At 38.1% G+C, this 14,038-nt stretch overlaps 1 protein-coding gene across 2 annotated transcripts in view; it reads left to right on the top strand.

Moving 5' to 3' along the window:
* Positions 1–14,038, top strand: part of ALDH1L2 (aldehyde dehydrogenase 1 family member L2) — a 65,361-nt gene that overhangs the window by 37,770 nt on the left and 13,553 nt on the right. For both annotated transcript variants that reach the window (XM_074007661.1, XM_005572084.5), the window contains 6 exons: positions 445–515; positions 599–704; positions 7,938–8,025; positions 8,803–8,896; positions 10,399–10,498; positions 13,356–13,454. In XM_074007661.1, coding sequence (XP_073863762.1) covers positions 445–515; positions 599–704; positions 7,938–8,025; positions 8,803–8,896; positions 10,399–10,498; positions 13,356–13,454 — 558 coding nt within the window. The remainder of the gene's footprint in view (positions 1–444; positions 516–598; positions 705–7,937; positions 8,026–8,802; positions 8,897–10,398; positions 10,499–13,355; positions 13,455–14,038) is intronic.

The raw sequence follows: 14,038 nt of genomic DNA, 5'->3' as shown, positions 1-14,038 counted from the left end.
AAGAATAAAGGAGTTGAGTTAGTCTGGTTTAAATAGCAGTCACTTTCGAATGCTTTGTGCTTATATCTTCCACTGACCATCCCTAACCTGGAGAATGGGAACCATAATATTTGATAGGCATATTGCTGTTCCATTATTAGTACAGGGATTCTGTTACTAAGGACAGAGGGGAGAGTGGATAATAGGCAGGCAGTTCACATTCTCTGCCAGGCCAAGCAATTGGGAATGGACAAAATGAGAATTATGTTTATTCTCCTGTGTTTCATGGTTCTCTTGAGAAACAAATAGCTGTTCCTTCTTTGGCATGGATATAGTTCTTATCAACAAACACTCTTTCATATCAGCTAACAAAAAGTAAGAGAGGAAGACAGAAAATGGATCCTTTGAAATGAAATTTACTTATTTAAATTAGTAAAATAAGTATCAACTTTTCTTATTCTTTAGGGTTCTACTATTCCAATCAACCAGGCTCGTCCAAATCGCAATCTGACCTTCACCAAGAAAGAGCCACTCGGGTAAGATAAGGAGAGTGCCTCTGAGTGAATCATGAGTTGTGTTATTTGAAACAACTAAGCGTGTCGAATTTCTTCCCCGGCAGTGTCTGTGCCATTATTATTCCCTGGAACTACCCGCTGATGATGCTGGCGTGGAAGAGTGCTGCGTGTTTGGCAGCAGGCAATACCTTAGTGCTCAAGCCAGCACAGGTAAGGCCACAAAGGGCCAGGTACAGAATCGCCTCCTTCTTACATCCAGTACTTCAAAAGAGTGACATATATTTATAAATAGCAAACAAAAATGAGATCGTATGGCATTTTTCTCATACATCATGGACAACTTTTCATGTCAGTAAATACTCATTTTTAATAGCTACCTAATAACATTGTATGGAGATTCCACAATTTAAAATTTTCATAATAATAGAAGCAAGCATGGTGCACATCAGTGAAGTCCACTGACTTTCTACAAACCAATTCAATTCTTCCAAAATGCCAAGTGCCCAACATTTAGGGAATTATTTAGAGTAATTATGAGATATCAGAAAAAGTATTATGCAGGTATTCAAATTTAATTGTCAAAAATACTGTAAAGGCAGAGGTTGCAATGAGCCGAGATCTTGCCACTGCACTCCAGCCTCGGCAACAGAGCGAGACTCTGTCTCAAAAAAAAAAAAAATATATATATATATATATAAAATATGTATTATATATAAGTTCACTATATATTATATATTATATAATATAACAGAGTGAGACTGTCTCAAAAAATATATTAAAAATATATAAAATATATAAAATATATATTTATATGTATTATATATTAGTTCACCATATTATATTATATATCATATACATTATATATGATATATATTACATAAAACATATTTATATGTATTATATATTAGCTCACTATATAATATATTATATATATTGTATCTTACATTATATATATATTAGCTCACTATATATATATATATATATAGTGAAGATGTAGAAGATGAGGGAAAAGCATGTAAAAGAACATCTGTAATTATAAATATATATCTAGATGGATAACAAGAAAATACTTTTAAGAAATAGTTAAGGTAGTTTTCAAAAAAATATTTTAATGCTACAATAGCTTTTTAAGAAAAAAATATGGCAGCCAAGTTAACACTGGCTGAGACTTTACTATATAAAGTGCACTATGCAAAATAAGAAGAAAAACAAACTTCTTAATTGGGTTTCTGTTATATGCAGGTAACTTTACTATGTAGTAGGCATTCTGAGGTGCATAATTCATGGAGAAAACTTGGTCTTTATTCTAGAAGAGTTTGTAATTTGTTACCTCTCAATTCTTTCATTTCTTCTTTCAGAGCTTAAAAAAATACAGTTTCATTTGGCATAGCTACATGGTCATGTGACCATGGCCATTTTGTTTTAATCATTAAAAACGATTTGAGAAAGTAGGTATACATTCAAAGTTTTCAAAATTCAAAAGATACAAAGAGGTAGATAGTGAAATGTCTCCCTTCTATCATTACTCCCCAGCCAACCAGTTTACCTCCCAGAGACAACCAATGGGATTAATTGTTATCTATTAGTGGCTTAGATATTCCAGAGATAGTCTGTACATATATATGTGTATATTTATGAATATGTAGTTTTATATGTATATATATAGAGAGATATATTATATGTAGATATAGATATTATATATGTGTATATGTATATATTGCTAATTAATGGGCATAAAGTTTCAATTACTGGCCAGGTGAGGTGGCTCACACCTGTAATCCCAGCACTTCGTCTATTTTTTTTTTTTTGAGACAGAGTTTCGCTCTGTCACCCAGGCTGGAGTGCAGTGGCGCAATCTCGCAATCTTGGCTCACTGCAAGCTCCGCCTCCTGAGTTCACGGCATTCTCCTGCCTCAGCCTCCCGAGCAGCTGGGACTACAGGCGCCTGCCACCACGCCTGGCTAAGTTTTGTATTTTTAGTGGAGACAGGGTTTCACCGTGTTAGCCAGGATGGTCTCAATCTCCTGACCTCATGATCCGCCCACCTCAGCCTCCCAAAGTGCTGGGATTACAGGCTTGAGCCACCGTGCCCGGCAATCCCGGCACTTTGGGAGGCCAAGGCAGGTGGATCACTTGAGGTCAGGAGTTCAAGACCAGCCTGGCCAACATGGTGAAACCCCATCTCTACTAAAAAATACAAAAAATTAGCTGGGCATGGTGGCAGGCACCTGTGATCCCAGCTACTCCAGAGGCTGAGGCAGGAGAATCGCTTGAACCTGGGAGGCAGAGGTTGCGGTGAGCCGAGGTCGCAACATTGCACTCCAGCCTAGGCAACAAGAGTGAAACTCTGTCTCAAAAAACAAAGAAACAAACAAAAAAACAACTTCAATTATGTAAGATGAATAAGTTCTAGAGGTCCTCTGTACAACATTGTACCTATAGTTAATACTACTATATTTTACACTTCAAAATTTGTTGAGAGTAGAGCTCACATTAAATGTTCTTACCACAATAAAATAAAATTTTTAAAAACACACACAAACGGCCGGGCGCGGTGGCTCACGCCTGTAATCCCAGCACTTTGGGAGGCCGAGGCGGGCGGATCACAAGGTCAGGAGATCGAGACCACGGTGAAACCCCGTCTCTACTAAAAATTACAAAAAATTAGCCGGGCGCGGTTGTGGGCGCCTGTAGTCCCAGCTACTCGGGAGGCTGAGGCAGGAGAATGGCGTGAACCCGGGAGGCGGAGCTTGCAGTGAGCCGAGATCGCGCCACTGCACTCCAGCCTGGGCTGGGAGAAAGAGCGAGACTCCGTCTCAAAAAAAAAAAAAAAAAACAACAAAAAAACACACACACACACACACACAAAAAGTAGCATTTTATATACTTACCAAAAAAAAAAATTCTTCCTTTTTTTTTTAGCAGTTTCCATCGTATAGATAAAACATATTTTACTTAACCAATCCATAATTATGGATATTCAGATTTTCTCTCCTTTTGCTGTATAAACCATGCTACAGTTAATAACCTTATAAACCTTATAATGCACATGTGCAAGTATATTTATAGGATATGTTTCTAATTGCAGAATCCCTCAGTTAAAAGATACATATATTTGTGTGATAGATATTGACAAAGCCATCCATGGGGGTCGTATTAGCTCACCAGCATTATACAAGACTACTGTTTCCCACTCTTGTTTAATGGGTGCACAACACATTAAACAGCAAGAAGCCAGTTGAGTGAAGTGAGGAGACAGATAATCTAGCCCAGTAGAGCTCCACACTGGCTGTACATTAGAATCACCTAAAGTTCTCCTTTTAAAATGCTGATATGGGGCCCCACTGGCAGAGATGGGGCCCCATATCAGCATTTTAAAAAGAGAGATCTGGGCCGGGCGCGGTGGCTCAAGCCTGTAATCCCAGCACTTTGGGAGGCCGAGACGGGCGGATCATGAGGTCAGGAGATCGAGACCATCCTGGCTAACACGGTGAAACCCCGTCTCTACTAAAAAATACAAAAAACTAGCCGGGCGAGGGGGCGGGCGCCTGTAGTCCCAGCTACTCGGGAGGCTGAGGCAGGAGAATGGCGTGAACCCGGGAGGCGGAGCTTGCAGTGAGCCGAGATCGCGCCACTGCACTCCAGCCTGGGTGACAGAGCCAGACTCCGTCTCAAAAAAAAAAAAAATTAAAAAAAAAAAAAATTAAAAAAAAATAAAAAGAGAGATCTGATTTAATTGGTCTGAGTTGGAGACCACGCATTGGTATTGCTTAAAAGCTTCACGTTTTTCCAAGGCACAGCCAGGGTGGAGAACCACTGAATGATATCCAATGAGAATGCTAATTACTGAGGAATGGCAATGAGTATATATAATGTCCAAAAATTACAAACATTCTTTGAGTGCATACCAGTTGCCAGGCAGGTAGTAGTGATGAAGATACACAAGGTTTCTGTCCCCATGGAAATTACAGTCTGGCTCTATCTGCAGTTTAAAACTGGCAGTTTTATAGTTGAAGATAATTTAAATCCTGAGAATGAAAGACCCAAAGGTGCCATTGTTATGCTGGACTTTTTAATTTTATTGGATAATATTATGCAGTGATGCATTTATAATATTAGGGCTCTGTGTGAATGTCAAGAGGACTGAATTGAGATGACTCTTCTTAAACCGGTTGTCTGCTTTGTTATATGTGTGAAAGATTCCCTCCTGGCTTCATACAAAAGAAAGCACAGATTTTCATGGCCTACAGTGGTTTGGTCCAGGTGTGACAAGTTCTGACTTTATTAACCTCATATTTAGCAATGACCTACACTTGCCCAGAACCATACTAGAGGCTTTCCTATATATTATGCAAACCTATAATCCTGCAGGGACACTGGATAGCCAAATGGAAGAAAACCAATAGAAATGAAAAGAGCTGTGATAGAGATGAAACCATTTATTTTATTTATAAATGACATTTTAAAACCTTTATATTCTTACTTTAAAAGAATTATCATTAATTCAGGATAGTTTTTAAACATCTTTCTAATTATGATGGTTTCATACCAAGGCATAATCAGATATACTTGGGCTAGAATCATCTTCAACTATACTAGATGTAAATCCACTATTTTAACAGTCTTGATAACTTCAAATATTTTGGGCCAACTTCTCATCAAGTTAAATCTACATTGACATTTTACAAACCTCACAATGCGACTGTCATGGACCTGTTACTAGAAGGAGGAAAAGTGGTAGCCCTGGCTCTTTATTGTTTGCTTGTTAACATTATTATTTATTGTGCAGTTTCTATGCACATTTTTTGGCCACTTGTCCGTTTTATGAAGACAAACTTAATTAAAATAACAACATAGTCTGTGAAACCATGTAATCCGGCCTGTAAACTTCATGAGAGGGCAATCTTCTGAAAGCAAATGAGCAAGGGAAGGAACCACTGCTACCCCTTGGCCTTGTGAGCCTGTATTCTTTCCTAGGACACTGCCCATACCTTTGTGGCCCATGACCATATGACCTTCATTCAGACTGTGTGACAGCAGCATTATCCAGCCATACAATAAATGTTAGTCATGGTTCATTTACTTCATATCTTTGTCAGCTAAAATATATAAATAAAAGTTCCACTATCTTCTTTTCGCACCTCAATGGATCCTCTTGCACATCCCATTTTTAGAGTCCAAGCTAACCAAGTACTGACTTAAGACTGAATGGACGTTGGTTTTTAAGAGTGTGAAGGTATTGCTTTCATTTTGCTTCGGAGATTTGCATTGCTATGATAGATGTTTAAGGTGAGATCCATATTATGCCACTTTTTATGTGAGAAAGAAGGGAAAATAAGAAAATATGTATTTGCTGATTTGAATAAAAGGAAACACAGGAAAGATAAACTAGAGACTAATGAAATTGATTATCTATAGAACATGGGATGAATGGGGTGGAAAGGACGGTGGGAGAACGACATTCTCTGAATGGACGTTTGAATAGTCCTGACTTTTGGAAGCATATTCCCCATATTCAATGACAACAAGAAAAAGAAATAAAATCAACAAAGATGGGGCCAAAATCCTAAAAGTAAATGTAAACAAAACAAATTAAGCCATATTTCAAATGAATAACATGACCCCATTGAAGAGAGTGAGGAACCATGAACCCAAGTCACTTTTGACTAACTTTGGACTATATGTCCTCAGGATAAAGGCAACGCAAACCAACAACAACAACAACAAAACCCAAATACATATTCAACTCTAATTAATAGGCTTCTTTTTCACAGGGACATGGCTTAACAATTCTCAAATGACTTTCTCTATGTTTTAGGATTAAGCAAATAATTAAATATATTGTGGATAATGGGAGCCATGTCTCTCTTTCTTGGAGAAGAGAATGACTAATGTAAAAAGGGCAGAAGGATAGAATCGACCCTGAGATATCGGATAAAGGTATCAGTGTAAACTCATGGGTTTTAATGTATTTAGATAGTTAAATAAAGAAATGGATATAGGCATATGTGGGATAGATACACACATATATTTACATGTGTGTGTGTGTGTGTGGTGTATACATACATCTCTTTCCCAGCTCTGTCTGCTACAAGGGCCTAGAAGCGATGACCCCTCAATAATGTCCAGATATCTTGGTTTCTAAAATACCATTCTTCTCTCAAAGAAACTTGGGCTCCTTGGAGAAGGAGCTGGAGTAGGGAAGAATCAAGATGAATCTAAAATATCTTGTTGGGCCTGAAAGCAATGTAATGCTCGAAGAGTAATAGGGGCATGGCAGAATGATAAGGGGCCGTACTAAAGGGACTGCCTCAGCCAAATCTAGAACGACTGAACATCAAAATCAATAACAATAGTAAAAGATGACAACCTGCTGATTACAGTAAGAATCTATGCGTTCACACTGATATTAATTAATTAAACAGAAAGGAAAACACTTAGAGAGCCAACAAGTACATGTAAAAGGAATGATGGAATTGGAAAATCACCATTTGGCAACCATCATAATACTATTTATGATTATTATCCGGAAATTATCCATGGATACTAAAACTAGTAGATAAAAATTTGAGGAGTACCTCCCCACAAAATATTTATTAACTACAATGTATAAAATAGTAACTTATAGCGATGGAAGTTGGCAGACCACATTTGCCAAATAATCGAAATCGACTTTCCAGTATTGGAACTATTCTATAGCACGTGCCACCTGATGTGATGTCCTGAGAAAAGCCCAGCATCGTTCCAGTGGTATTGTTCCCAAAAGTGCATAACTTGAATCTAATCATGAGAAAACATCAGACAAATGCAAACAAAGAGACATTGTATGAAATAACTGGCCTGTACTCTTCAAAAATGTCAGTGTAATGAAACAGAAAACTCAGAAATTCTCCTAGATTACTGGAGACTACAGATAGAACTAAATGTAATGCAGATGTTGGATTTTCTTTTGCTGTAAGACATTATTGGGATAATTGGTGAAATCTGAATATGGTCTGCAAATCATGTATTCTATCAGTTGTTAATCTCCTGATTTTGATAATTGTACTATGGTTATGTAAAAGAATTTCTGGTTTTCTAGAAAATGCACACAGAAGTATTTAGAAGTATGGTGTATGTCTTTACTGTATTCTTAAACAGTTCAGAAAAAGATACCCCTTAAAGGTATCTTTAAAAAATAGTTTAGAAAAATATATATAGAAAGATAAAGCAAATGCAGTAAAATGTTAACATTTGAGGAATCTGAATGGAAATGTATATAAGGAATACTTGTACTATTTTTGCATCTTTTTGTAAGTCTGAAATTATGGCAAAATAAAAAAATAAGACAATGTACAATAAAAACAAAATAAGCTCTAGTGCAGCTATCAAGGGAAAACTGGGTTCTGGGCTAAAGGTCAGATGAGAGCCTGAAGAAGGTAATTGCTGTCTGCTTCTCCTCAGGTCACGCCCTTGACTGCTCTGAAGTTTGCAGAACTGTCTGTGAAAGCAGGCTTTCCAAAGGGGGTCATCAACATCATTCCGGGCTCAGGCAAGCCACTAAATGACTCACTGTGCAATAACTAATGAACGGTACTGGGGGAGCCGAGTGACTGTTTTACCACTAGAGACTTGTCCTGAATTATAACTGTATTAAAACTAAATACAACTTACCAAACAGTTAAGGATGAATATACTTACCATGTGCTAAAATCTTAAAATGGAAATACAGTGGTGGGTGAGTGGCAGTGGGGAGGGGGGTTGTACAATCATGTAAAATTACCCTAAGATGTTCCATTTTGATTTTCAAGATAAAAATCAAGGTTTACCCATCATTATTTTGGGAGTCTGATAATTTCATAAAGGGTATTATTTTAGACTTTCATCAGTTTGCAATTAATACAGAAAATGTAAAACTAAGGTGTCGATAAGAGCTTAGAATATCTACTTTCATGAATTTAAAGCCATCTTCACTATAAGAATTTGAGTATGTTTTTGTTTTTGTTTTTTGAGACGGAGTCTCACTCTGTCGCCCATGCTGGAGGGCAATGGCGTGATCTTGGCTCACTGCAACCTCCACCTCCTGGGTTCAAGTGATTCTCCCTCAGCCTCCTGAGTAGCTGGGATTACAGATGTGTGCCACTATGCCCGGCTAATTTTTGTATTTTTAGTAGTGACAGGTTTTCACCATGTTGGTCAGGCTGGTCTCAAACTCCTGACCTCGTGATCCGCCTGCCTCAGCCTCCCAGAGTGCTGGGATTACAGGCGTGAGCCACCGCGCCCAGCCTTGAGTATGTTTTAATTCATGTTTTATTCCCTAATTCTACAGGTGGCATAGCAGGACAACGTCTGTCTGAACATCCTGACATTCGCAAACTTGGTTTCACTGGTTCCACTCCTATTGGCAAACAGATCATGAAGAGGTATTGGTTTTAATATGTTGATTCACTGCAGATCCTGTTAAACTAGGTTTCAATTTTTGTTTAAACAGGGTACTTTTTGAGTGAGGAAAACTACATCTACTTTGGAAAGGAAATCTACTTATCACTGCTGAGTACTGAAATATTTGAAAGTAATAAAATACTTTCCAAAGCATTAAAGCCCAGAGTCAATAAAACCAAAGCTATGTTGAAATTCTACACCCTACTGGTAGTTTTAACAATTCAGCACAAAAGGCTTTCTGTATTAAAGCTGTGGCCCAAATTGTTTTCAGAGTATGGGTAAAAAACTGAAAAGATACATACATGTGAAATTTATATATTTTATATGACAAACCTGGATTATTCATAAAATGGAGTCCCCCTATATTTTTTTAAACTGTAAGCAATCTAAATGTCCAAAATAAACCAGTTGTTAAAATATGTCAATGTAATGGAACACTGTGTAGTCACGTTCATAGAGAATTTTAATAACATTGAAAACTGTTGTTAAAATAATAAATGGAAATAAAAATAAAGTATAACATTGTATATACTGGATGATCTCAACTATGTTAAACAAGGCAAAAGCTATGGTAGGACAGATCACAAATAGGTAGTATATCAAGATGGTAAAAACAATGGTCACTGAGGCATGGAACGGAATTTTGTGATTTTCTTCTTCTGTTTGCATTTTGGGGGAGGTCTTTTCAAAGTGTTTTAAATAAAAATACTTTTGTAAGAAAGGAAAAATAAACGGCATACTTTTAAAAATTGATATTTTTTCTCCCAATGCTTCAATAGTCTGGTTAGAGGTTTAATTCCTTGCCAGCCTTTTATGTAACCAAAATTTCTAAAGAATTTGAATTAACTTATGAGAATCTCTAATCATTTGATGACAACATTATTGAAAATTTTTTATTATGGAAAATTTCTAATATATAGAAAGCAGAAAAGCAAAATGAATTCTATATACTCATCACTCAGCTTCAGTGGTAATCACCATTCTACCTTCTATGTTTTATCTATGAATAAGTTTTCCCTTTTCCTTTCGTTCTTTCTTTTTTTTTTAAGAGATACGGTCTCACAGTGTCACCCAGGCTAGAGTGCAGTGGTGATCACAGCTCACTGCAGCCTCGAATTCCTGGGCTCAAGCAATCCTCCTGCCTCAGCCTCCCAAGCAGCTGGCACTACAGGCGCACACCACCATGCCTGCCTAATTTTCTTGTTTTTTAATAGAGATTAGGTCTTGCCATGTTGTTCAGGCTGGTCTCACACTGCTGGCATTAAAGGATCCCTTCTGCCTTGGTCTCCTGAAGTGCTGGGATTACAGTTGTGAGTCACTATGCCTGGCCTTGAATAAGTTTCTTAATATTATTGAGGCTCAATATGTTTTCCATGGCAGGTGGTAACTTACAGCTTAAAAAGTGTGTCTCTGTGTGTGTGTGTGTGTGTGTGTGAGAGAGAGATGTTAACTAAATGCTCATTTCTCATTTATATTCCTTTAGCTGTGCTGTAAGCAACTTGAAGAAAGTTTCCCTTGAGCTTGGTGGCAAGTCTCCACTTATAATATTTAATGACTGTGAACTTGAAAAGGCTGTGCGAATGGTAAGAGAGGGTCAGATTCAAGTAAATAAGTGCCTGGGCCAGGTGCGGTGGATCACGCCTATAATCCCACCACTTTGGGAGGCCGAGGCGGGTGGATCACTTAAGGTCAGGAGTTCGAGATGAGCCTGACCAACATGGTGAAACCCTGTCTCTAATAAAAATGCAAAAACATTAGCCAGGCATGGTGGTGGGCACCTGTAGTCCCAGCTACCCAAGAGGCTGAGGCAGGAGAATCTCTTGAACCCAGGAGGCAGAGGTTGCAGTGAGCTGAGATCATACCACTGTACTCCAGCCTGGGCAACACAGTGAGACTCCATCTCAAAAAAAAAAAAAAAAAATAGGTGCTTGCTTCTAAAACACAATTCACTTCTTTCTTTATCAGAGGTCTTAAATGACATTTGGTTTTTGTCTAGTCATAAATTAAAACCATCGTTTTTATGCTTAGAACTGGGAATACTCAGAGCACTTAGTTTTTAAAAATAATGTCTTTCTAATTCCCCTACTAAGGTGTTTTTAAAACAGGATATAAGTCATAGCAGGCATGTAGAAAAGTTCAAAAGATATTCTATTAGGGCTTCTAGCTTCTCCCTCCTTTCCCTACAACATCTAACCCCATCAACCTGAACAGGCCTACTTTTACCTGTTTTGCACATTGAGCTTCTGGTAAGCATTTTAGACACAACAAAGGGTTTAATATTTAACAAGTAATTAGCAACATCAGTTTCCTGGTTTTAACAATGTACTATGGTTTTATAAGATGTTATCATGGGGGAAGCTAGGTAAAGGGCACAAAGGAACTCTCACACTATTTTTGCAACACCGTGTGAGTCTTAAACCATTTCAAAGGATAAAGGCTTATTTTAAATAAAATGTAAAGGTTAAAACAAATAAACATTGGCCTAGTTGTCATTCTTCACCTCTGGGATACAGGCATAAAATGAGTCAATGCTTGGCATGGGTTGTGCTAAGCTTTCTTGTAATTGTGGGGGAAACTTACAGTCTTCCCAGTTCTATACAACTGTCCAGCCTGTGCACTAAGCAGACTCTGTTCCCCATTGCCCTTAACTGTAATTTTAATGCACACTCACAGCCAAACTTCATCATGTAAGCATCCCAAAGAGAATGGAGTGGCCTGGGAGTGAAGAAGAACCAAGTACCCCTGTGGCCAGGGCCTCTGAATGGACCGTCTGGAGGTTTCAGTGACAGATAATGGCTGGGGGTACTCAAACTGCCATTGGGGGTTGGGACTCCCCTGAATGTCTGGGTTAGGAATATATAACCTTAAAGAGTCTGTTTTAACCATTTAAGAACCCCAAACCCAAGATGGTCAACATGTTTTTGTAATGTTTACAGATAAAATGTATGCACAGGAAAAGCATGTTATTTCAAAGCATTCGTTATACTTTTTGTTTGTTTTTGAGATGGGATCTCACTGTCTTGCCCAAGCGGGTCTTAAACTCCTGGGCTAGAGTGATCCTCCTGCCTTGGCCTCCCAAATGGGTGGAATTACAGGTGTGAGTCATTGTACCCAGCCACATCCATTTGTTTTTTTTGTTTTTTTTTTTTGTTTTTTTAATATATACGGTCCAGGGAGGTTTCCTGCAGGTGAATTAGAAACTGGATTTCTAAAAAGGGAAAAATGCAAAAGTGCATCAGTCTTCCAAATCTGTCATTTTTGAGTGCCTTCATTTCAAAGATTTCTCAAACTTCTCCTTGAAAAGTAGGTATTTCTTTTCATGAGGGGGTTAGAGAGGCTTTCTAAATATTTATGATTTATGGCTGGGCATGGTGGCTTATGCCTATAATCTCATTACTTTGGGAGGTCAAGGTAGAAGGATCACTTGAGCCTTGGGGTTCAGGACCAGCAACATGGCAAGACCCTGTCTCTACAAAAAAATAAAATTAGCCCAGCGTAGTGTTCACCTGTGGTCCTAGCTACTAGGGAGACTGAGATGGGAGGATCACTTAAGCCCAGGAAGTTGAGGCTGCAGTGAGCCATGATCACGCCACTGCACTCCAGCCTGTGCAACAGAGACAGACACTGTCTTAAATAAATAAATACAAATAAAAAATTTTTAAATTGTGATTATACAATCTAATGTAGAGATTTTTAAAAGCAAAACTTGGTATACAAGTTATTACATTTAAATTTATAGAATAATCTAGATTTTCTAGGCCAAGGCAGGAGGATTGCTTAAGCCCAGGTGTTGAGACCAGCCTCAGCAACATAGTGAATCTATGTTCTGTCATAGATGGAATGTCACATGGAATGTCACATGGAATCTAGCTCTGTCACCCAGGTTGGAGTGCAGTGGTGTGATCTCAGCTCACTGCAACCTCTGCCTCCCGGGTTCAAGCGATTCTCCTGCCTCAGCCCCCTGAGTAGCTGGGATTACAGGGACCTGGCACCACGCCCAGCTAATTTTTGTATTTTTAGTGGAGACGGGGTTTCACTGTGTTGGCCAGGTTGGTCTTGAACTCCTGACCTCGTAATCTGCCCACCTCAGCCTCTCAAAGTGCTGGGATTACAAGCGTGAGCCACCACACCTGGCCTAGATTTTCTTTTAACACAAAATTTGCTTCTAATGGTACATCTTTATTGTTACACATACATTTTTTTAAAAAATGCTCATGGACCAAAAGGGGGAAAGGATAAGCAAAATCTCTCAAATCATGCTAAATCAAAACAGAGAATCTCCAAGAATCTCTCATCACTAACAAGGCCAAGAGGATTGTCTATGACTTATCTATGTTGTCTGCTGTCTTCCAAAAACAACTAATTCCCTCTGTGTCCAACTTTATGGGAATCTTGACTTCTCAAATGATGTTAGCAGTATTTTCTCTTCTCCCACTGAAGGGCATGGGAGCAGTATTTTTCAACAAAGGAGAGAACTGTATTGCTGCTGGGCGGTTGTTTGTGGAAGAATCCATCCATGACGAATTTGTGACAAGAGTGGTGAGGCACCTTCACATTTACTCTGAGTCATTTAGAGATTTTGCTTTTACTTGAAAAATCATACTTCTAGGATTGTTCATGAATTTTCAGGTGTGATAACAGTATTGTGGTTATGTTTTAAAAAAAATCAGCCCCTAGTTTTTTTTATAGCTACATACTGGCATATTTACAGATTAAATTATATGATGTCTGAAATTTGCTTCAAAATAACCCTGGAGGACAGGAAAAGAGTAGGGGAATAAATTGGCCAGAAGTTGGTAGTTGTTGAAGCTGGGTGATGAGTACATGGGGTTTCACTGTATTATGTGTCTACTTTCACATGTGCTTATGACTTTTTTTTAGTAAAAAAGAGGTTTATATAAAAACCTGATAAAGCATATTGAAGAGCTATGATACCTTACTCTACATTTGTAATATATTAGATCCTTGACACGTGTGAGAGTTACACTCCTAGATTTTTATAAATCTCTAAATAAACTATGAGAGATACACCACGAATCCCCAATTGCAGTTGACATCATAGCAATATAATTCCTTCCACTAAAATAACTAGCTAAATAAATAAACAGCCCCAGTACATTGAT

This window comes from Macaca fascicularis, chromosome 11 (assembly GCF_037993035.2).
Source record: "Macaca fascicularis isolate 582-1 chromosome 11, T2T-MFA8v1.1".
NCBI classification, from domain to species: domain Eukaryota; kingdom Metazoa; phylum Chordata; class Mammalia; order Primates; family Cercopithecidae; genus Macaca; species Macaca fascicularis.
Note: the sequence above shows the minus strand (reverse complement) of the source record. Positions and strands in the feature narration are given on the sequence as shown.